General features: G+C 37.2%; 1 protein-coding gene across 2 annotated transcripts in view, besides 1 other annotated feature; it reads right to left on the reverse strand.

Annotated features, from left to right (window-relative positions):
* Positions 1 to 300: 300 nt before the first annotated feature.
* CG32369 (uncharacterized protein) overlaps positions 301 to 23,686 on the reverse strand; it is a 32,721-nt gene continuing 9,335 nt past the window's right edge. Inside the window, exons 3-7 of one of the 2 annotated variants that reach the window (NM_001259731.3) lie at positions 4,128 to 4,246; positions 3,932 to 4,069; positions 3,050 to 3,641; positions 1,994 to 2,940; positions 301 to 1,932 (exon numbers count right to left, since the gene is read on the reverse strand). In NM_001259731.3, the coding sequence (NP_001246660.1) occupies positions 1,666 to 1,932; positions 1,994 to 2,940; positions 3,050 to 3,641; positions 3,932 to 4,069; positions 4,128 to 4,246 (2,063 nt within the window). In that variant the 3' untranslated portion in view covers positions 301 to 1,665. The remainder of the gene's footprint in view (positions 1,933 to 1,993; positions 2,941 to 3,049; positions 3,642 to 3,931; positions 4,070 to 4,127; positions 4,247 to 23,686) is intronic. The other variant, NM_168232.3, reaches the window with a different exon arrangement.
* Positions 16,963 to 23,686: part of a mobile genetic element that runs on past the window's edge.

Genomic DNA, 23,686 nt, shown 5'->3' on the forward strand with positions numbered 1-23,686 from the left:
CCACATTTATTTTATATTTTAATTGTTTTCCTCTTTATTTTACATCATTATTAAATTAAGAAGTACCAGTAAAAAAAATTTAGCACAAAAAACACAGAGAAAATATGTTGTTGATTTGATCTTAAGAATTTTAGAAATATTATAAATTTTTTTTTGTTTCATATAGAATTATGTAATAATTTCTTCATATAAAGTAGACACAAAAATAATGTCAAATTTTGGGATTGTATTGTATTTAGTGTCTAAACGTAAATACACGATGATTTAATTTAGACGTTCGTGTATATTTTGTATAAAATTACATAAATATTTTGTTGACAAAAAATGTTGATTTATTTATTTATTTTGTGTTGAGCTGAAAATTAAATTCGTGTTCTATAACTAGCGTAGAAAATGTACATATAATTTATGGATTATCCGTAAAAAGATATTTACAAAGACAAAGATGTGCCGACTGATAAAGCAAATTTTTGTTTTTAAAATTGATTTGCTTTATAGGGAGAGTTTGAACGATTAAAAAGAATAAACAAAATGAGTATGCGGCTTAGAAGTAGAAGAAATCAAAGACAAAGATGTTTTAGCTAATGTTACAAAGATATATCAAAGCTATCTCTTCAATAGGAATGCGGGCTGAAGATACAGATACGAATACAGAAATAAGCATTTAGCGTATAGCACTTTATATATAGGTTCATATAGGTGAGCATATCATTTAGTTAGCCTAAGCATAATCAAGAGAGAGTAGGGGTGTTATAGAGAGGGACATAGTTCAGAGGGTATACATAGTGAAAGGGTATTAGTCAACAGAAAGGTAATTTCAAATTCTTAACACATTAGTCCACCCATTAACTTTCTTCATAACTAGTTACTAGTTCAGTTTTCGTCTAATTACTCTTGTATATATAGTTTTTAGTTTCGTTTAGGTATATCAAAAAAATATTGCAGATTGTCTTAGAGTTCCAGCCGCTTTATACAAAGTAAATGAAGAGAAGTTTGACATTTTGTAAGAGTTTGTTTTCTTGGCTCTTTCCTATCCGATTTATTTGTAGGTGTACGTTTATTGGCCTTTGACTTGGTATTTTACTAGTAATTTTAAAATTGTTTAATGGTCAAAAATTTGTGTATGTTGTTTGTAGAAACCATGAGTTTAGCTTGTTAGAGATTTTACATTTCATTTCTTGTTTATTTCCTTTCCTTTGCTACTTTTGCTATGGCAAACGTATTTTCAAGACTTGTGGAATGTGGTTGTAGTCGATCTAGGGATATTATTTTAGCATTTATGGATTTTTGGGGCACGGGCTTGAGCCAAAAGCATGTTTTGATTGTTTCACTGGTGATTTCGGGTTTCTTTTCTCTTCGTTTTTGATTTAAACAAATATCTCTGGTTTGCTCTCTAGTTGTTTACACACATTTACAATACACATTACACACACAAAGTTATGGTTAGAGCTAAGGATTATGTTGCTGATCTAGTGATAATTTTGGTTCTGCTAAGGTTGCTTCGCTTTCGGTTTTGGCCCCTAGGATTAACATGTAACGTTCGATTACAAACGAAATGGCTTAGACACAGAATTTACAAAAGAGTGTTTTCCTCGCAGATATCTGACTTTTAATTTCTCTCTATTTTCATGTATTTTATAATATTACGATGATCATCTTGGCGGTTTACAGGAGCAGTTCCTCGTCCGTGTGCGGCTCGTTTCCGGTTTCCGCAAAGAGGCAACACTCATCGGAACCGGAAGAAGCGCCCTCCTGCTCTTCGCAGTCGAGATCGAGATGATGCGCCTGCTGAGGCGACTGTGGCGCCTGCTGGTGGTGGTTCATTGGGTGGTGCGCCGGCTGTTGTGGGTGGCTCAGGTCGTGCAGCCAGTCCAGTGTCTTGTCAATGGCACGCAACCGCTTCTCCAGCGAAGTAGTGGCCAAAATGTCCACCTAATGGGGTTGATATCATTGTTAGAAAAGTCGCAATGAACACAGAAACCATTTAACCCACCTTTAGTTGCTGGGAGAGGGGCAGCAGGGCTATAATCCACCACGCCCACGCCGGTCCATCGCTGATCAGCTCCCAATTTGGCTCCAGCGGTGGCATCTGGCCAAAGCTCTGCAGAATCTCGTGCTTCTGCTCTGTACTCAGGCTTTCGAACCATTCACTGGCTTTGGCCAGGACGACGCCCTGCATTCCGGCCAGGATCTTCACCTGCTCATCGGCAATGGGTTCGTCGCAGATGTACTCCACCTTGGCCGTTTCATAGCCATCCTTTTCGTTGCGCGCCAGGATCTTAAACCGCTTGCAACCGATGGTACTCAAAATGGAACAGCCATCGCCCAGCTGAACGCAGTCCCGGATGTCCAGGATGGTGCCCACATCGTAGTAGCGTGACTTTCCGCCATTCGGTTGCACAATGCCAAAGGTTTTGTCACCGGACTCGACGGCTCGCCGAACCATCAGCCTGTATCTGGGTTCGCACACGAACAGGGGACACGGAACTGCCGGAAAGGCTGCCGTGCAGATGAACACTGGCACCGAGGGCTCCTGGTCGATCTCCTGACGGAATCGCGCCTCGTAGTGGTCTGGAATGAATCGTTTCATTGCGGCTTCTAGGAACTTTGTCACTGGCCGCTTGGCCAGCGCAAATGGAACTGGCGAGGATGAGCCCGGATGCAGGTGGATCTGATTCTGATTCGGATTCGGATGCTGACTGGCACTGGTACTGGCACTGGCATTGACATTGAACTCCACAAGTGGTGACATGCACAATGGACACGGGGAGTTGTAATCCATGCAACGATCCAAGCATACCAGGCAGTACGTATGTCCGCACGGGGTAACCACCGGCTTCCAAAGAGTCCGGCTGCACACCACGCAGTCAAAGTCGCTGGCATCGATCAGCTGCCCGGCCACCGAGCTCACCGCCAGCGATGGCGCCGATTTGTCCAGTTCTGCAAGGGAAATCAGTCATTAGATATAGGAAAACAGTTACGAAATTTCAAAAATAATTAACATATTAACCATATTAACATATTAACCATTATATCTCGATTAACTCACTTTTCAATCGCTGCAGTTCCTGCTGCGTGCGATCCAATACTCCAGCGAATAGTCGACTGCACCGCTGACTCTCGCCAGCTGCATGTGCCCGATCCACATCCTCCTCCTCAAGATCCTTGCCACCCATCGATTCCATGGCCACCGACCATTTTCGCTTGCAGTGCTTTCGGTTCGCATGGCGGCGGGGCTGCAGATCGAACTGCTTCTGCTCGAAGACGTGCCGCTGATGCCGATGATGATCCATAAAGTCCAGGGCGCTGGGGAACAGGAAGTCGCCATCCAAGTGCAGCGATCCCGGTTCCCCGCCTTCCACCTCCACTTCCACCTCCTCCTCCATGTCATCGCCAGCCATTATGTAGTTGTTGTAGTGGCCGAACTCATCCTCCACATCGTCCAAGTGCACATGGTGATGGTGGTGATGATGATGGTGGTGGTGCTGTTGTTTCCTGCGCCTCCTCACCTGCTCCCAAAGTAGGGGATACGGTGCCCGGGAGGTGGCAAAGTTGCGGTGCTGCTGCTGGAAAACTGGTACCGTTGCGCTACTCAGCGAGGTTCGATTCTTCGGCATATGGGCCAGGAGACGTTGGAGAATCTGTGTATGAAGAATTTCGATCAGTATAATCTTCAATATTTAAATTGATAAATAACAATTCTAGTTTGGTTTTCTTTGGTAGCCTTATTAATTTAAATATAGCTTTAATTATGCTTTTTACTTTTCGGATTTTTCAAAGCAAATTAATTTTTAATAGTGTCTAGACTTTTACAAAAATAGTGCAGACTGTTAATAAACTTCTTCAAATTAGAACATAAAATTGTTATTACAATCATATGTATACATTATTTTTCATTAATGCAATAGAAGCATTTCATCTGCGATTTTACCTTGGCGAGATCATGTTGAAATATTTCCGAGTTGCTGAGATTGGTTTTCTTGTCAAGGCAAATGGCCAAAAAGCCGTTGTACAAAGCCTCCTCCAGTCGGCCAAGACCGCTTAGAGCCAAAGCCCTTAAGTAGTGGGCCTAAAAAATACAATAGAATTAATAAATATTCATTCTGAATGTGTAATTTCAAACTCACCTTGGGTGAAGTGCAGCGAGTTCTCAGTGCATTCTCGATGTCCGCTAGAGAACTTTGATAATGGCTCAGTTTAAGAAGAACTTCGGCACGCAGGCAGAGACTCTTGAAATTCGCTGGCGCTGAAAAATTTCAAACAAAATGTAAACATATTAACTTATTTTTACTGCTACAAATAGGTGTTGTAAATCATGTAGATCCCTCAATTAATGTCGTCTTCCAACTCAAATGAAATGTCAGAACTTGGCAACATGAAACATTTCGGCGTGCAGCCAAGGCAATTACGTCTGCCGATATTTAAAATATATATATATAGATAAATGTAACGATATGGACGTGTAAACACAATCTATATGGTGTGGGATTGGGCAAATGTTCAACACGCGCGAATATTCGTCAATTATATTTTTCCCCCTCTGTGATTTGTATTTCAAAATGTTTGTACGTTTCATTTGAACATTAATTTTGACAGCTGCTAACAGAGGCGCCACTTAACATTTAACCTTATTCTGTAGATTCTATGTAATATTTCTTTTTGTAACACTGAGATATATGATGAAAGGTGAATAAAGGCGGATATCCTTGGCATATTTCGTTGCAGTTTTATGTAAATACACACTTATAAAAATCCTTATTATTCATTTATAACAAAATCCGGACTAAAAACGCGAACTTCGACCATCGGCAAATGCAATGTGAAAGTGAAATCAAGGTAAGCAGCAACAGCAGAGCGCGAAGCACCTAGAATAGAAAGTCATTGCTGTGCCTAGGTCATGCATTTCCCACCCACCCCCTCGCGACTCAAACCACCACCACGCAACACATTTTTCTCACCCTCACTACGTCACGTAGGCCACTTGTAGACAATGTTGCCAATGTCGCCAGCAACATTGCAGCACACTAAGAGAGCCAAAGAGAATTTCTACTTCTCTTCATCTGTTAGGATTTTCTCTTGAACGTGGTCTCTTGCACTGTTAAGTCGGAAGAGTTTTTAATATTTATGTTAAAAAGACGCGCGCAGCTGCTGTTAAGCAGAAAACGCGATTATGTAGCCTAACATTACGCAACATAAAAAGGCGCAACATCAAAACGACAGTAGCTGCAACAACAACGATGCCTATATAATATCCAAGTACGAGGCCCTATAAGCGATTTTGTTGTAATTCCAATTGTTACACGAAATGCTTAAAAAATGATTACATGCCCTGTGCGATGTGCGAAAAGTGTGGTCCCTTCACTCCGCCAATTTTTCAAACAAGATATTAATTTACATATTGCCATATTTGTCGCAACATACGATTGCCTTTAATTCGTGCAATTTGGTTATGTAAATAGATAAAATTTTGGATTATATGGAATTCAATGAATCAAAGCACAAATCTTGTATTTATTTATATCTTAAGAATTTTGACATAAATTGAAGAATACTTCCGATTATCACAAAACCTTGTTGATTATGTAAATGGCTTGTCAATATTATTGTTTACTTCGTTGTTCACATTTTTATGTTGTTTTTCGTTGGGTGTCGAATGAATTCCAAAAATAAATACCCGTGATATGGTGTTTGCTTGCCAGATAACGCGAATGGGATTGGATTTGCGGTTAGCTGTTATATGAATGAAGGTGGCAAAACATAACGGCACTCCACTGGGCCCCTGTCAGATAACGGTAGAATGTTATTTAGCTGATTATTCCTTAAACGTTTTCTGAGCCTTCTTTCTACGTGAGATAAGACAGCTTTTGGTGCTTAGTATTTTATCAGCGGTTTTTGAAATGAATTTATGGGTTTCAACTGACTGTTACAATAAACTTATTAATTAATTCAGTAGAGTATTATGTAGAGATTTATTTATTTATGGCTTTAATCTCTAATATTCTGTTATTTGAACAAAAAATAAACAGCTGTCCCCTCGTATGGCAACTTTTCCGATAATTCCCATCTGTTTCCCATATGTTTTTCCCACTTTGAAAGTGGTTTCCCTGTTTATTATGCAATAATATCATTCGATCTCCAGGGCCATCTGCCCCACCTCGTATCCCCTTTGGCCGACGCGTCCAGAGCCATAACTATATGTATTATGCATACTAATTATATTCATTTCTACATTATATCACACTGAAGGCGGCCACGTTCTCGGTGACCGGCTACTTCCCGTTCGATCTGCGACTATGTGTGTGCGTATCCATCAGATACTTCTACTTACAACCGCAGTGAGTGGGCAAAAAAAAAATGTATAGAAAATACTGAAATTCAATTAAAATGCAAAGCCAAACGCTGACGGGTGGCTGACGTTGTTGTGTCGGCAGTTCGTCGTTGTTGTTGCCACCGCTACCAATTTGCACTTATTAGAGAATTTTACGCTCTACGAACGCCCCCGCGCCGCCCCCCCCCCCCCCCCCCCATTTCAGTGCCCAACCTCCCGAAGATAGGGCAACATCTTCCACGCGGGGCCAAGTTTCCGTTACGCTGCAGACAATTTAAGCCCAACTGTTGATAAATTGCATTTGGCTTCAGATATGACAATGATCATATGTGTGCAATTTATATATTTTTTTGCCTACACTGCGAAGAAGTAGAGCTAAGTTGGAACCATATAAAACACATAGTTAAGTGTTGCAGACGTTCAATTCTATGTACTCTTACGCATGCCTTAGAATGCATTTAACTTGTAATACTTATGATATATTATAACTATCCCATATTTTTCTCTCAGCGTATATATTTCTTATTATACTTTTTCGTGGCAGCGTGTGTCGTTTTGGCGTTGGTGTGCACTCAAAATCAGATTTCGTCACGTACATTAAAAATCGCTTGCAAAATTCCCACCGCATCAGAAAAAATAAGCAGAGCAATGAATATTGAGGAGAGAAGCGAATTTTCATTGGCGGTTGACAGACGGCACTGCCATGGATTGCATAATGAGATCAAAAATCTAAGAATTTTGATTTCCGCAAAAAGACAACGTGAGTGATCTGACAACCTGATATAAAGACAAAGGCATTTCAGCCCGCCGATCATTTGATTTATCTATTTTTAAATGCCATAGCAACAAAGTAGCGACAAAGAATGCATGTCCCCGCTAATTTTTCAATTCAGATGTGCTTAAAGGCAGTTAAACAATTTGCTAAAAATAAACACATTGCGTATACGCCGCATGGTCCGAGCTCTGATTGCCAAACACAAGCACCACAGAGACACACACACACACACGCACACACTCGGGATTATTATGTAAAAGGAAACTGGAGAACTGGAGAGGGGGGCGCAAATAGACTGAAGGGGTGGCGAAAAACTGACCTAAATACTAAATGAATGCCCATAAAACTGCGCCAAGTGAGACGGGAAACGAGCGGCCATAAACGAGCGGCGAAAAGATGGCAAACTTTATGCGACACCCCCCAGTTTCAAGCTCCAAGTTTCCAGTTCCCAGTTCTCATCCAAACGAATCCGAACCGAAACCCGTAGGGAAATTGACCGTTTTTTTGATGTCTATGATGGGGAATAACTGGAGCGCAGCAGGGCAGGCAAAACCAAAAAAAAAAAAAAAGAAACCCCCATTGCTAACACTCTATTCGCGCGCATAAAATATGACCATTATGCAGATGAAGCTAATTGTGCGGAGTTAAGTTTATGACCATCGTAAAGTTCCGTGCGCTCGATGTAAAGGCGAAATAAATACGCGAATTTAGGCAAATATTAGCAGTTAAATGGGGAAAAGAGCTGAGTAAACTTCAAGCCCAAATGGTAGGAAATAACCATAGTTAGGAGCAAATATTTCCTTCCTTTGATATGGATTTAATTTACAGACATTTCCTTTAACAATCCAACTAATTTCACATCATAGAAATCTTTGTTAATTTGCGTTGAAATCGAATTCTATTTAGCTTGTGAAAATTATCGCTTATAAATACTCTTTAGAAAATTCAAGTTATTTAACACCTAGTCGAATTTCCTTCAGATTGCCTAGACCAATTAATTTCTATAGAAATCACCTTGTGATTTCCTTGTTAAACTCAAATTTGTCGAGAATTGTGCAGATTTATTGCAACTAGAATCGTCTACCATTTCCCTGTTTAATTTGCCTTTATAATTGTCTTCATGAATGAACGCTCACTTGGCCACTTTTGATGCTGTTGACGGAAATGTGAAATGCTCGAAAAGAATATGTGGCAAAATAATAATTATTCACTTTCAGGAAGTGCAGTCAGTCGCATTGTTTTCACTATTTGCATTTGCATTCGCCTTCGGCTATTCGGCGTTAAATCTGCGACTGAAATAAATGCTCGCTAAAGAATTCTATAAAATTTCATTTTTATTTTTATGATAAATTTTTACGAGGCCATATGACAGACAATTGTTGTGTAAATTATTCGAATGTGCTCTTGTGCATATGCATATACGCCTCCATTTGTGTTATTTCACTGAAAAACATAAGTTTTTCACTCCATATTCGAGTTCGCTGAGATGAGATACACATGGCGTATGCGTTATTTTCTATAAACTTTAACAAGAGGAAATGGAATAAAATTGAGCTTAACATTGACTACAGTTAGTTCTTTAATTTTATACTTTCATGTGATATTTTTAAATTAAGTGTTTATTACTTAACGTGGGTGTTGTCAACTCTATCTGTTAAATGTCAAACCCCCGGAAATGTTACACAAACTGCTGGAATTCTGTTTGCAGTTTGTTTTCTGTTCTTGTTATATTTTGTTGGTTTGTTTTTCTTTTTCGGTGAAACTCAACCGACTGTGAAGATTTTTGTGGCTGCTGCTGCGCGGGTTACATCTGGGAAATATCGCTATGCGTTGTCGCATAAATTTTCGGCACTGAAAAACAAGAGACGCAAAAAAAAGAAATCCAAAGCACAAAAAAAAAAGATGAGTACGCAAAGATAAAATGTCAAAGTTCAGACTGCGCCAAGGCCGAAATTCCCCAGTGATGATGATGAGGCTGACAACTTTATGGTGAGCTAAAAATTGGAAAATTTTAAGACATGTTTCTTGGCCAAGCAGGAGCTTTCCATTTAATGGTGACTTAACCCCAATTTATCCGAGACGCAAATGCTTTATGTTCGCCACAAAAACCCACCTGTACTACACGTTAAAAATAATTCAAGGTGAAACACCGGTAGAGATTCAGCGAAGTGAACTTCATTTCCAAGCCTTATATAACATCACAGTCGTATACCTTTTTGCTCAACCAAGCGCAACCTTCAGGCAAATTGGAGCAAAACACAAAAAAAAAAAAGCAACAAGGCTGTACACCCAAAAAATGTCGAACAAATCGCAAAGCACGCCAATTAAATCAAACATAAATTTCATTCGAGCAAGACAAAACAAAAAACACATTCCTTCGATATTGTGTGAAGCGCAGAAATTTATAGGAGGAGTATATTGTTGTTTTGCAGTTTGCTCTTGTAATGCCAAGGCATTCATGAGTTTTATGAAGCGCACAAATAATATTTGAAAATGTTTAACCGGAACGACAGCAACGATTTGAAAACGCTTCACTGAGCAGCAACTCGTTGAGTGGGCTGAAGGTCAACTGGTGACCAAGATGTGGTCTTTATGGGCCAAAAACAAGTGCGGAAGTCGCACATTATGTGCGGCGTAAGATATAGAAGTTGTCCCATATACAAAAGTATTTTATTATTTATTTTATTACGCTCTTTTTTTGTTATTGTGCGCTCTGTTGGTTGGTTGGTTGTTTGCTAAGTCAGCCAGCTTAGGCGTTGAGACTTGGAGATAAATATAAATAAAATACAAAACGCCAGGCCGACAACTTCAAAGCCATAATTATAGATTCTTTAGGAGATAAGTTTGAGTAATTGTTAATTCCACTTTGGCCTAATTGATAAGGATGTTCCCAAAGAAGTTAATTATTTAAGCTGTATTTGTTTGAGTGTTTAAAATAAAGTAAAGATGAAAAGAATACATTAAATTTTAAATTAATTTATAAAATGGTTAAATAGGTCGGAGACACGGCTTTAAAGTGAATACAATTAGCGGAGCTTTGACAGCTAGCGCTTATCAAGTTTATGATTTTGCTCCCAGTCGGCTAATCACATCATCCTTTTTCCCACCACCTCCACCCCCACTTACAAGGTCCAAATCCCAGCATTTTTCTGCCATATGCTGGCTCGGAAAGTGTCTGCTCTGTTGGGCCATATGTCGACCCTCGACCAGATGTCATTTGATAAATGTTCGGCCACGTCCATGTCCATGTCCCCACATCCATGTCCATGTCCACACCCACATCCGTTGCCACACGCGCTTCTGACGCGCAGTTAATTGATTTCCCAGACAGAAGGGCAGGTCGTAATGGGGAAAAACTGAACACAACTCTCGGCTGACCTTACCACCTGACGCCAAAGCAAAGCAAAACTACGGCTAAATCCAAAACAGAGAGGCTGAAACCGAAAACCAAAAACCATCAAAATGCATTACATTTTGAGGTGGCTGAGAGCGCGGGGATGGCGACAACGTATGGCAATAATCCACTTAAAAGTCATTTAGGGTGGCTCATTGGACTGAGCGAAATTGGGTGCATACTTTTCGAAAAAGTTGAAAATATACATCAGCTTCATATATAATTAATATAACTATTAACAAAATTTTCATATATTTATTTCATTTATTTGTTAATTTCGTGAGAGAATATTACTCTTTGGCCCAATCATTATTTTGATACAATCTTTTTTTATTCTCCAGATCTATTTTCGTTCATTCTCCCCAAACCCATTTCTATTTTGGTCTGGTTTTCACTTATGTAATCGCCAGAGACGCCAATCAGCCCCTAAACGCAGTTCGATAAGCGAACGGAGCTGCAAAAAAAAAAAAAAAAAAAAATTATGGCCAACGTAACCGGCTTTTTATGCAAAGCTGCCAAAAATATGAGTAAACTCATGTAAGTTTAGTGGAACGGGGCGGGCAGGGTATTGGCCATGGTTAAAACATTGCGTGAGCCGAGACTTGTGCAATCGGCGGCAAAGTAAGAGAAAGATGTGCGAGCAAAAAGAGTCGAAAAGCCAACAAGCAACAGTTTTTTCGCCTTGGCCAAAAGAGGTCACTCAGTGCTTGCCGAAGAGGAAGTAAAAGAGTGAGTGTAAAGCTTGGCTTTTACAACTGCTCTTTTCGTTTTCCGGGACATTTGCTTTTGGCCAGCTCTCCCGCGCTCTTTTTGGCCACATTGGTTACCATCTGCAAAGTCGAAAAAGTATGTCAAAGTCAAATGCGCGACGCCGACGTCGACGTTACTTTTATTATGTTTGTTTGGTAAGTGGAGCTGTTTTTTTTTTGGTATTTCTGTATTTTTTTTTTTTTTGGGTTATGTAAGGCCCAGCGGCCAACTGTTGTTGGTTACGTTGAGCTGCAGGCCCAAGATTTGCCTCGGCTTCCCCCGTTTTCTTATGTTTGTCGTGGTCGCATTGGTCTTTTGTCTTTTTCACGCTTAGCCTGCTGCCCCGCCCCCACTAACCATGCCGCCCCCAAACCGCCAGTAACCCATTGTTGCTCATTTGTTTGTTGCCAATTTCAACGGTTTTCGGCTTGTTGTTGCCGTGTGGAAATTAAATCGTGATTTGTAAATGCTCTCAAATTTTCGTCTCGCTTTTAATGTTTTTTTTTTGCTTGCCACAACAGAGGATTTCGCAAGTTTGTAATAACTTTTTTCTTCTCTCCTATCGGCGATTAAATAATCAACGCTGTGTGGCAACTGTTACAATAGGAGGTTTTTGAAAGTTGTTTGTGGGCCACTGGGCGATTCTGGCTAATCAGTAACTATCAGTATATTAAGGAAATATATTTGGGTTCTACTAGATTTTAAGACAAAAGTATTTCAATTTTAGAACAAGACCATTCTATTGTATTTTGTATGTGTTTGAACAAGCTAAGAATCTTATGACAGTATGATTTTCTTTTCTTTTACCTATACTATTACTAGAAATAGAAATTTACTGCGCACTATATTTAACAAAAAAAAATTCCACAGAAAATTATCTGCGACTTGGTAAACAAACGTAATTAACTCTTACCTAAGAGTTTTGTTAAAATTAGTTAGCTTCTGTGATAAATTAAATTAAAGGTTAGCGCAACCAATTAAGTTTACATAATAACTGTGGCATCACGACACTTTCTTTGATCATTAATTTTTTTTAGTTGCCACTAGCACCTGGCTAGAATGAATTTTTAACACAAACAATGGGATAATGCAAAAAGTTTCGCTGGCTTTTTTCATCGCTTATTTTTTTGGGGCAAAAACTTTTATTCACCAAGAACGAAGAAAAAACAGGAGGGTGCAAAAACATTTTAGTTTCCGTCAGGGTTGTTAATAAAAAAAAGTTCCAAGTGCTCCTGACAGTCTGACCCAAATAACCAAATTGAATGTTATCCGTGTTGCCAAAGTAGAAAAGTTTGCGATTTATCATTTAGTGTTAATAGCTTTCGCTGCTTAAAGGCTAATTGAAATCCCTTTTGCGGGGCTAATCAAATCCAAAACAATTATGTCATCGCAGTGAACTTTGCTTTTATAATTCCATTCTGTCTTCGTTCCATCAATTAGGCAACACTCCCCTTAACTCGACGGCAATGTTGGCCAGTAATTGTTGCATAATTGCACTGCAAGAAAATCTGTTTAATTTGTATTTTTTATTTATCTGGAAGGAACTATAGAAACCAAACCATAAAATGTATTGATAACAATCAAACCGGATTTAAAAACGTTTTATTATATAGGAAATTACGTGATATGTTAGTAGCAAAGGTATAATTTGTTGTCACTCATTTGTTTGTTGGATCCATCATTTAAAATGCAAAAGGCATTGTTTAACTATTTAACAAAATATAAAAATAATGGTGTCATTTCATTTTCCTGTAAACACCTACCTAATTTTAATACTATTACTTTCTTATACTTTATTTAAGTGTATTTTAAATATAGGTGATAAATTAGTATTCGTTATTAATAGTTCTCATAAACAAATTCCATATTTTTGGCTTTAAAAAATCGGAAAAATCTCTGTGTATTTTGAGTGGTTTCTTGTCGCAGTCACGCCCCGTGGAAATTGTTTTGTGGATTTTATTCGCTGTGCGGAAAATGTCAGGCTGATGTAATTTTCAATAGATTGATTAGGATAAAAAGGTTAAGGGTGTGAGGGCTGGCATTGTTGTTATTGTGATTGTTGTGTGGTTGTGTTGTTGTTGCTTGGGGCAACAATTTACCTGTGGAACGAAATCAAGTGGAATGATGTCGATCTTTGTGCGCCCGTGTCTATTACTCAATAGTCTAACAAATTATTGCTAGCAGTTTTGCAGTTTGCTGATTGCTGATTGTGGGCAGCGCTATTGTTGTTGCTGCAATTGTTGCTATTGCTGCTGTTGTTGTGGTTATTGTTGTTGTTGTTGTTGGGCAATGCGATAAAGTGCAACACGAGCGACAACAGCAGCAACAACTTTGCCTACGTTCTATGACATAACTGTAATTCAAACGAGTCAGAGAGCAGCCACGGCAGACGAAAGAGACGGCAATGGGCCATTAGAAAGAGAGGGGCCGATAGACAGCTTGTATAAGTGAGCGGGCGACTTACTTTTGATTTTGCTATGGCTATATAGCGATAGCTATAGCTTTTGCAACTGCAGCCAGTAGTCAATTGAGTAATCTGCCAGTTGATTTGTTGCTGCTGCCCGCTCGCAAATGTTGAAAGTGAATTTTGCGAATCGTATAATTCACAGTTTACAATAGAATATTACTTAATAGACAATCTGGCCGAAGCGTTTCGCTTTGTTTTTTTTTTATGACTCACGCTTGCACTTTTTGTCGCAATTGCAGTTGGCCTCATTATGCAATTACGGCAGCAAGAAATAAACGAACGACAGGAGCAACACATTTTTTGTATATTTTTCTGTTACCATTTTTTTTTTGCATAATATTTGTTTTTGGATTTATCTTGCTGGCGGAGTGAGAGGGCGCATATCTCAATTAGGAAAATGTCTCAATGTTATTTTTCCTTGCTTGTGAGCTGATTATTACATCATTCAGCTTGTTTTGACAGAATTTGTGGGTGCAAAGCTGGAAAAATGCGAGAAGGGGAAAAAGTCTGCGCTTGCACTTAAGTTTTCCTTACATTGTTGCGCCTTCTATGGTGTGGCATTATTATGAAACAGTGAATAATTGATAAAGTTATTCAATGCAGTAAGTGACATGCGGTTATACAAGAGAATATTTTTTCGTATTTCCAAACAGAACGCTGCCCAAGTGTCAAATGTCATTGGAATGGATGTGCATGTCAGCATTTCGCAATAAACTAAATAGCAGGAAATATGTTCACGTTATTAGCATTATGTCATTCAGTCATCGTAAGTCGTGAAATTCAAATAATTTGCTGTCGAAATTAAGTGACCTTTTACTATACGGGACATGTGTGCTGCTTTTTAAATTAATATATATATATATATATTTTAAGATAGATAGAATTAACTGACATACTCTATTAAAGATTTTCTCGAGCTTGTTAACCACACAATCACCAATCCACATATTTCACTGGTTTAACCTCGCCTACACCTACAAACAGGTTCTGACTTCAAAAAAAAAAGAAAACGACCTAGAACCAACAAGGCAAACAGCAAACACCACCCATTCCGCCCCCATGGGTGAACTGAATTCCAGAAGTAAATACCGAAAACTTAACTTGAAATGGGAAAAGTTTGCATTTACTCGACCCGAACATTTTCAGGCCCAAAGCAAATGAATATTTGAGGCGAAAGCACAAACAATTCCTTTCGGGTTAGAATTCTCATTTGAAAGTCTTGTAAATTCTTTTTTTCTCTTTTGTCTTGATTTTTGTTTTTTTTTTTTTACCCAGTGCTAGCTAGTGAAATGTGCGATGGCATTTAAGAAATGTGCGCCAGACTTGTCGAAGGGTTGAGGGTAGGGGGTATATGAAGCAATGGGCATGCCAAAAAGTATCTATCAGATACGTGAACATGGGGAATGCCGGCTATGCAACGCATGGCGTCTGTGAAAACGAAATATATTGGGGCGGGGGCGGAGAAAGCATACGGTAGAATTAAATAAATCAAATCGCACATACTCAATGATATCGCAAAGGGAAAGCAAAAATCTGCGATAGAAATTAACACAATCATTGTGCACGACCACATTCTAAGGCAAATCTGTATCTGTATTTGTGACGACCATTGGCAACTGGCTTTCTCAAGGCCAGTTGAATTTTGTGGTCGTTAAACTCTCTCCTACTTTCTTGCCCAACCTCCCCTCAATGCCCAGAATTTTGGCTCTTTGTTCACTTTCACGGAAAGAACTCAACGACCTCAAAATGCGCAATAAATTTTTGGCTGCCTGCACTTTTGAATACACAAAAAGAAATATGGCTAAGTGAAAGTCAATAAATAAATCTCAAAAAAAAAAAGTTTGTACTATAATACATATTTTAAAGTTTCAGCCGGCTAAAGTGTGTAAAAGTAATAAATTTCGTGGCATACAATATTTGATGACCTTCGCAGTACTATGTTCTGATTTCTTTTCGTGCACACAAAAAAATCATAAGCACTGTTTCCAGCTCTTGTTTGGCTAATTAAAAAATGTTAGCTGCCACGGGCAAAAAGGCAGAAATCAAAAGCACAGTCAAAAATGAAATGGCTAGAAACAAATGTTAATGAGTGCAGTCACTCTGAATAATTGCAAAACGCGAGGGGACTGCAGAGACTTTGGATTTTTATTTTAAAAATAGGAGAATGACGACAATGAAAGCGGGCAAATGTTTTTATGGCACGAGTACTCAACCTCAGGGAAAACAAAGCTAACAAGATCAAGGTGCTCCTCAAACAATAACCACAAATCGAGTGTATATAAATACCTGCATATAGTATTAATGGACTGCCTTTATCAAGTGTATTCGGTGAGCTGGCACCGTGTTGCGATAAGCGTCACGTCTTAATCACATGAATGCAATATATCCATTCACACAATTTCATTTTGGTTCTAGTCTGATTGTCTCGACCACAAAGGCAGAGTGTTTTGGAGTTCAGGGTCACGCCCTTGATGGAAATTAAAAAAATAGCATGGGAAAGTGCAATTCTTATCATCAAAATAGCAATGATATTTCTATCATGCTGATAGCTACCTCATAAAAAAGTCTGCCAAATCATTGTTGTTATAAGAAAACACACAGATAAAAAGGCCTTTGCTTTTTGTAGTCTGTTATTGGGTCTGATTTTTATTAGTATACGTTTATACTAAACATAGTGCCATGTTAAAAATGTTTTATCTCCATAAACCTTTGATTTTAATAACATAATAACTTCTAAGCTCTCAGCACGTTTTACATATAATTATCAGTTCTTCCCAGCAATCACAAATGTGACACACAAACTGAGCTCACAGATTAGATCGCATTCCAAAGAATTTCTGGGCAAAGAAATTCAATGGAAGGCGATGCCCTTAGTGAACTCTTTGTACTAATTAGCAAGAAATTAAGACTTAATAAGCCGCATAAATTGAAATAATTTCGCCCAAGAATCGTTGGTCCAAATTCGAGTTCTACGAACCAATAAAGAAATGATTTCAGGCCAAAAGGAAATTCAGCGGGCCATAAAAGTTAATGGAAATCGGTGGCAACAAGGCTGGAAATGCCACGTGTCGGAGAAAAATAACAAAATTAATTGCATGCTTCGTGCTAAAATTCTTTCATTCCAACAACGAACTTCGACTCAAAAAGGGAACATTAAATGCAGTCAAGTGGTCAGTATGAAAACACGCTATATTATTATACGAACCGGCATATAATGTAAGCCATATACATTTAATGCACAAACATATAGTAAAATTGTTGTTTTATTTATGAGTCGAACTAATGTCCCGTCAGTTGACTAAGGACAACGCCAAGAAATAAAAAATAGTTTTTAGGAGAAATAGTTTCACGACTTTATTCTTTGGATCTCAGCTTAAGACTAAAAATCAAATGCAAATTGGATTGAGGAGAAGCCTCAGTATTTGAACAATATTTGTATTTCGGGAGAGCCTCGCTCTTGGGTTCTTAAGATTAGGTAGCGTTGAAAGAGGGCAGTCAAATCTGCTTAGGTCAGGCTTTAGGATGTTTACAAGAACGGCTGCGCTGCCAAAGATAAACGAATGCTGCGCAGCTGGGATACGTTATGGAAAATTACTAGAGTGCATTACTGATTTCTTTGAAATAATGGAAGTGGCTGGTTTGGACCACCCAAATACGTCACTCCCCTTCCCTTAAAGAGAAGCCTATACTTGGGCTGGGATTGATGGATATAGTGTGGGAAATGGAGTTTCTTCTATTTCTGTTTGTTGTGGTGTGTTTTGATTTTGATTTTTTCTTATTTTAAGTTTTGCATACAGCATCATAAATGGTTTAAATGATACATATCTTAAATATGAGTACAACAAAATTAGTGCGATTATTACAATGATCATTTGTATGTAAAGTGTAATATTGTTCTCTGAAATCATCTCAACAATGTCGTTGTGTTTTACAATTTTTATTTTTGTTATATTAAGTGGTGTGTATAGTGGTGTCAAATCTATTTCTGGTTCTAACAGATTTTCACTTAAAATTATATTATTGATTTCTATTTTGCATTGCGTTACTCTTATCATTTTGTTTCCTTCTATTTTTATTTTATTAATTGAATTTTGGCAATTTTGGTTAAGAATTGTTTGGGTTAAGTTCCAGGTTACAATTGTGTTTGGTTCTATGTATTTTATTATTTCGTTCGTGTGTACTGGCTTAAAATTACAAATTGGATTTAAGTGTTTAATAATATTGGTGACACATTCATTTTTTACTTCTTTATTTTCGGTATTATAAACTTTATTTTCTTTTTCAAAATATGATTGTGTGTCTGTGTAATCTAGCTGATAGCCGTTGGAGTCTGGGTAAGGAATTATTTTAATTGTGCTTATTAGTGAAAGGTAAATGGGTATGTGGGATATGATTAATACTTGGTTATCATTGTAGTTAATCCAAGTGGATGTTTTAATGTTCAAAATGTTTTGGCTGTTCACATTTTCAAGTTTGTCGTAGTTTAGTAATTTGGGGTTAAACAGTCCAAGTCTGGAAAGCTGCATAGCCATTTCCAAATCTTCTATGTATTCCGTAAACTGCATTAGTTCGAACAAAAGACTGTCAATGATGGTGTGGTTATTTTCATAATTCTGTATTTTTTGCATTCCGTCATTTATCAATCGTATGGCGTCGTTGAGTTCATGTAATTTTACTGAGTTATGGACGTTGATTTCAAGTTTTTTCTGTATTTCGACTCGATCATTTTCATCTAGTGTTCCAAATAGGTATTTAAAACCTGAACCCACAATGTTAATAAGACCCCGTTTGTTTCTATGTTTCAGGGTTATTCCGGCTAGTTCTCTTTTTATTTTATTGTATAAAAAATTGATCTGGGGTGCATGGTAATCGGTTCGTAGTCTTTGCTCAAAATAGTCATCCACGATGTCTATTTCAGTTAAATTGATTTTTAAGGAGTGATGTTCAAAGGAGGATGGTATCTGTACTGGCTTATCAGAAAAAAGGAGATATCCGTGGTTGGTGTCAATATTATTAATTTGAATTTGTTGTCCATGAACAGCTGTGATCAGTATAAACAATAGTGTTATCGGGTACCAGGTGCCTGTGAAATTGAGAGTTTATTATTTTTCTTTTGTTTTTTGAATTGTGTTTTGTAGTAGTGCGTAACTCTATTTCTATTAGTGATTTTGTAATGGTCAGGGTCTGTCTGTTCTACATTTTTGGTTGGTTTAAATGGGTTTTCTAATTTGCCTTTCTGTAGTGGACCTTTTCTGTAATTAGTGTCAATATTAAATTCCTGTCTGTCTTCATTTATTTTGTCTATTTTCTTCTCTTTAATTTTTTGAGTGTCTAATATGGGATGCCCAGCGTATAAGAAAATTTGAGCAGGTGTCTGTCCAGTAGTGTCATGTTTAATTTTATGGTTGTATGTGTAGAGGATTGTTTCTATCTTGCTTAATTTTACTTCTTCATCATCAGATGAATTGATTATACGAATTTTTTCATTTATTGTTTTGTGTAATCTTTCGACGTCTGCTACCCCGTTTTTTGCTGTATTGAGCTGTAATTCGACTTCTTCTTCTTCAAGCCATCGCTTTAAAGCTAAACTGGAGAAAGCTCCGTCTCTGTCTGCCTTTAATAATTTGGGTTTACCTAGTTGATTAAAAATGCGCATTAATGCGTTTCTGCATTCTATCCAATCCTTAGTTTTAATTTGCTCAAGTGTAGCGAATTTAGAATAAATATCAATGCAACTGATGTAATGTTTTCCCTCAGATGAATAAATATCTACTACAAATTTTTCTCGGCAATGTTCCGGGTTGGGTGTGATTTTTAAAGGCATTTTGGTGTTTCTATGTTCTGTTTTGGCCAAATTGCATATGTTGCATTCGTTTATTATATTCTGAATTAATAGTTGGCTATTTGGAAAGAAGTGATTTTCTTTAAATAATTTTGTCATTTTCTGTATACCAGGGTGTAAAAGTTTTTCATGTGATTGAAGTATGATTTCTTTGAATTCGGCGTATGAACCAACGTTCTTTAATAGGAAAAGACTGCGAATTACTTTTGTGTAGGTGGTATTAACAATTTCTATGTGTGCTCTTTGAATAATTTCAAAATCTACATCGCTCTCAATATAAATGGTAATGTTTCTATGGATAAAGTGATCGAGTAAAATTTGTTTGGCCTTTTCAAGTGTCATTACATCATATTGAATTGTGGTAATGGAGTTACCGAATATTTTTGAATGCTCTACTTTATTTTTATCGGATTTAATAAAGATTATTTGTTTTTTGAAATAATTTATTGGTTTTTCTGTTAAATGAATAAGGTTGCTATTGTCCTCTTCTGCACTATGTTGAGTAGCTTCACTATGATGATTTTCTTCAATTTTAATTCTTGATAATGCATCGGCAACTGAATTTTCTTTCCCTTTAATATAATCTATTTTAAATTGGTATTCGCTTAATCTAACTCTCCATCTTTCTAACTTAGCATTCGGTTCCTTTAAGTTATGAAGCCATCTAAGAGGTTGATGGTCACTGGCAATGAGAAATTGTCGTCCTAGTAAATAATGTCGAAAAGTTTTTGTGGCCCAAACTATGGCAAGTAATTCTTTTTCGATAGCACTGTAATTTAATTCGTGATCGTTAAGTGTTCTACTAATAAAAGATATAGGATGACCGTTTTGAGAAAGGACAGCCCCGAGGGCCAAGTTACTTGCATCTGTGGTTAAAACAAATTTCTTTTCAAAATCAGGTAATTGTAAAATTGGGTCACGAATTATCAAAGCCTTAAGTTTTTCGAATGCCTCTATGTACTCAAGTTTTTGTGTATCTATCTTTGCTCCTTTTTTTAAGCAGCTGGTCATGGGTTTTGCTATGTCTGCGTAATTTGGAATAAATTTGCGATAATAACCTGTTAATCCAAGGAAAGCTCTTATCTCTTTTACTTTTGTCGGAATTGGGTATGAAACTATGGCTTTAACTTTAATAGGATTTGGTTTAATACCATCAGGGGTAACTATGTGACCAAGAAAGTTAGCTTCCTTTTTTAAGAACTCACATTTGTCTAGTTGCAATTTTAAATTTGCATCTGCAAGCTTTGTAAAAACTAATTGTATTGAATTTAAATGTTCTGTAAGGGATGTTGAAAAAATTATAATATCATCCAGATACACCAAACAGTGTTTGTTAAGCAACGGTCGAAGGATATTATTCATGCACCTTTGAAAAGTAGCGGGTGCATTCCTAAGGCCAAATGGCATTCGAAGGTATTCGTAATGACCGCTTTTTGTGGAGAATGCAGTTTTAGAAATTGATTCTTCGTCCATTTCTATTTGATGAAATCCCTTTGCCAGATCGATCGTTGTAAAATATTGGCATTTACCCAGTTTGCCAAGAATTTCGTCCATATTTGGAATTGGATATCTGTCAGGTATGGTTATTTCATTTAGCTTTCTATAATCAATTACTACCCTGTACTTATTTACGCCAGAAGCATCCGGTTTCTTTGGTACGACCCAAGTAGGACTATTGTATGGAGAATTACTTTCCCTAATTAATCCCTGATTCAGCATTTCCTGTACTTGGTTTTCTACTTCGATTTCGTGTGTTTGCGCAAGTGGGTATTGTTTCGAATAAATTGGGGAGTTATGTGTTGTATTTAGTACGTGTTTAATTGTATTTGTAAATGTTAATTTCTCTCCCTCCTTATATTCAAGATTTCTAAATTTATTTAACAAGCCTTTTAACTTAAAAGTTTCCTCCTGATTTAGGTGATCTAATCGAAACTGTGAAAAATCTAATTTTTTTATTGATTCCTGATCTGAGCTTGCAATTGATTCTGGTGTCCTTTGGATATACAAATTTTGGTTTCTTTCGGATTCTGAAGTAATTAATTTGTATGTTTGATCAAAAAGGGTAACTGTATCATTTTTGTAATTAATAACTGATTGAGCATTTTTCAACAATTTTCTGCCAATTAGCATATCGTAATTATTAGAAAATCTGTGCACATAAAATGGTTCGGTTTTTTTGAAAATACTATTTCTGGGTAACATAATCAAGTCGTTCAAGGTAATAGGGCCATTTGATGTTAAAACTTCACATCTACTATTTTGAATGGGAAGACAAAATATATTTTCATTGATCATATTAATTGTTGATCCTGTGTCTAGAAGGCATTTGTATGAGCGCCCTTTGTATACTATTTTTATGTATTCGTATTTTCCGGGGCTGTTAACCGAAAATTTTCGTTTAGTTCAGAATTATTTTGGTTTTGTTTGTTATTAATTTGTACAGATTGGACTTGTTGTTGCCCTTCATTAATGAAGCTATGATTTTGATACGGATTGTATTGATTTTGGTTAAAATACTGTTGCTCGTAATAATTAGGTTGGACTTGTTCGAATTCATGCGCGTCTTGGAATCTAATTTCGTCAATAGACATTTTAGTTTGTTCACTGTCCGATGGTCTTAGTCGTTTAGTAATCGGGAAGTTAGTATTTTTATATGTAGAGGGTTGTTGTAGTCGAGGGTATGTATTTCCTCTAAAATGCGTTGTTTGGGGAAATTGGGCTTTGTTGGGATATTGTTGGAAATGATTTTTTTGAATAATGGGTTGTGGGTTTATGTATTGGTTGGGTCTGAAATAATTAGGTGCGTGCCACATGGGTGGGTTGTTAGTTATCTGCTGTGTATAGCTAGGTCTAAATGGTTGAATGTATTGATTAAAATTAGGTTGGAAGGGTTGGGAATATTGTGAGTAACTTGGTCGATTTTGAGTTTGAACATTTGTATTGAATTTTTGTGTTTTCGAATTCTGGTTAGAATTTGAATTTTTATTACGATATTCTGGTTTTTCATAAAATTCAAAATTAATGTGTTCTTCATAAATTCCCTCATTTTGTGCAATGGTAATTAAGGATCTTAAGTCTGTAATATCGTGATGGGCTAAAATAGTGAATAATTGTATTGGTAGTTTCCTTATCAGTATCTTAATAGATTCTTTAATACCCTGAATATAAATAAGAAAATCCGATTGGTTACCTTCCAGGTGTAGTTTCGAAATTAGTAATTGACGTCGTCTCTCCGCTTCTTCGCAGAATGCTCTTAGGCTTCCTCTGTATGGTGTCTCCCTGAAGTTCTCCAGAAGTTTGTAGTTTGGTGTTTGAATTTTAAATTCCGCGATGAGTCTTGCTTTAAGGGTAGGCCAATCTTCGATGTTCGGAAGTCCCAAAGATCGTGTAATTTGTCCGTCCAAGTTCCTTTCGATGGCTCCCAGTAGAATCCTCTGTTGTCGGACATCATTTGTTTGGTAGAGCGAAATTACGTAATCCACTCTGCTGATAAAGGTGTGAAGGGTTTCTGGATCACCCTTGAATGGCATAATGTCTTTAAGCTGCCGACGGGCTTCGGCAAGGTTTATGTCGCTCAGCGCAATAATTGGTTGTGACATTTTTATTGTAAAATTTTTAACTTTTGTGTTTTATTTTTTTGTTTTGTTTCGGATTCAATGTTATTATTATTTTTAAGCTTTCTAGTTTCACTTGTTTGTTTTTTTGTTTTGTAAATTTTTGTGTTGTATTATTAAAATTCTATATTGTTTTAATTTTTTATTTTTATATGTTGGTTTTAAAACTTAGTTGCCTTTGGACTTAATATTTTTGTTTCGTATTTCACTTCCACTTATTATTGGATAACCGAATTGGAATTATAATCCAAGTTGAAGAGTTTTCACGAATTTATTTTGGGAGATGTTTCGAGCACTGGACTATAAAATTTAACTTATTTTCCACTCGAAGGTTCTTTTTTTTCGGATACTTTTGTATCCTACCGACTGCGCCAGTAAAATTGTTGTTTTATTTATGAGTCGAACTAATGTCCCGTCAGTTGACTAAGGACAACGCCAAGAAATAAAAAATAGTTTTTAGGAGAAATAGTTTCACGACTTTATTCTTTGGATCTCAGCTTAAGACTAAAAATCAAA

The sequence above is a fragment of the Drosophila melanogaster genome, chromosome 3L (genome assembly GCF_000001215.4).
Source record: "Drosophila melanogaster chromosome 3L".
Lineage (NCBI taxonomy): Eukaryota > Metazoa > Arthropoda > Insecta > Diptera > Drosophilidae > Drosophila > Drosophila melanogaster.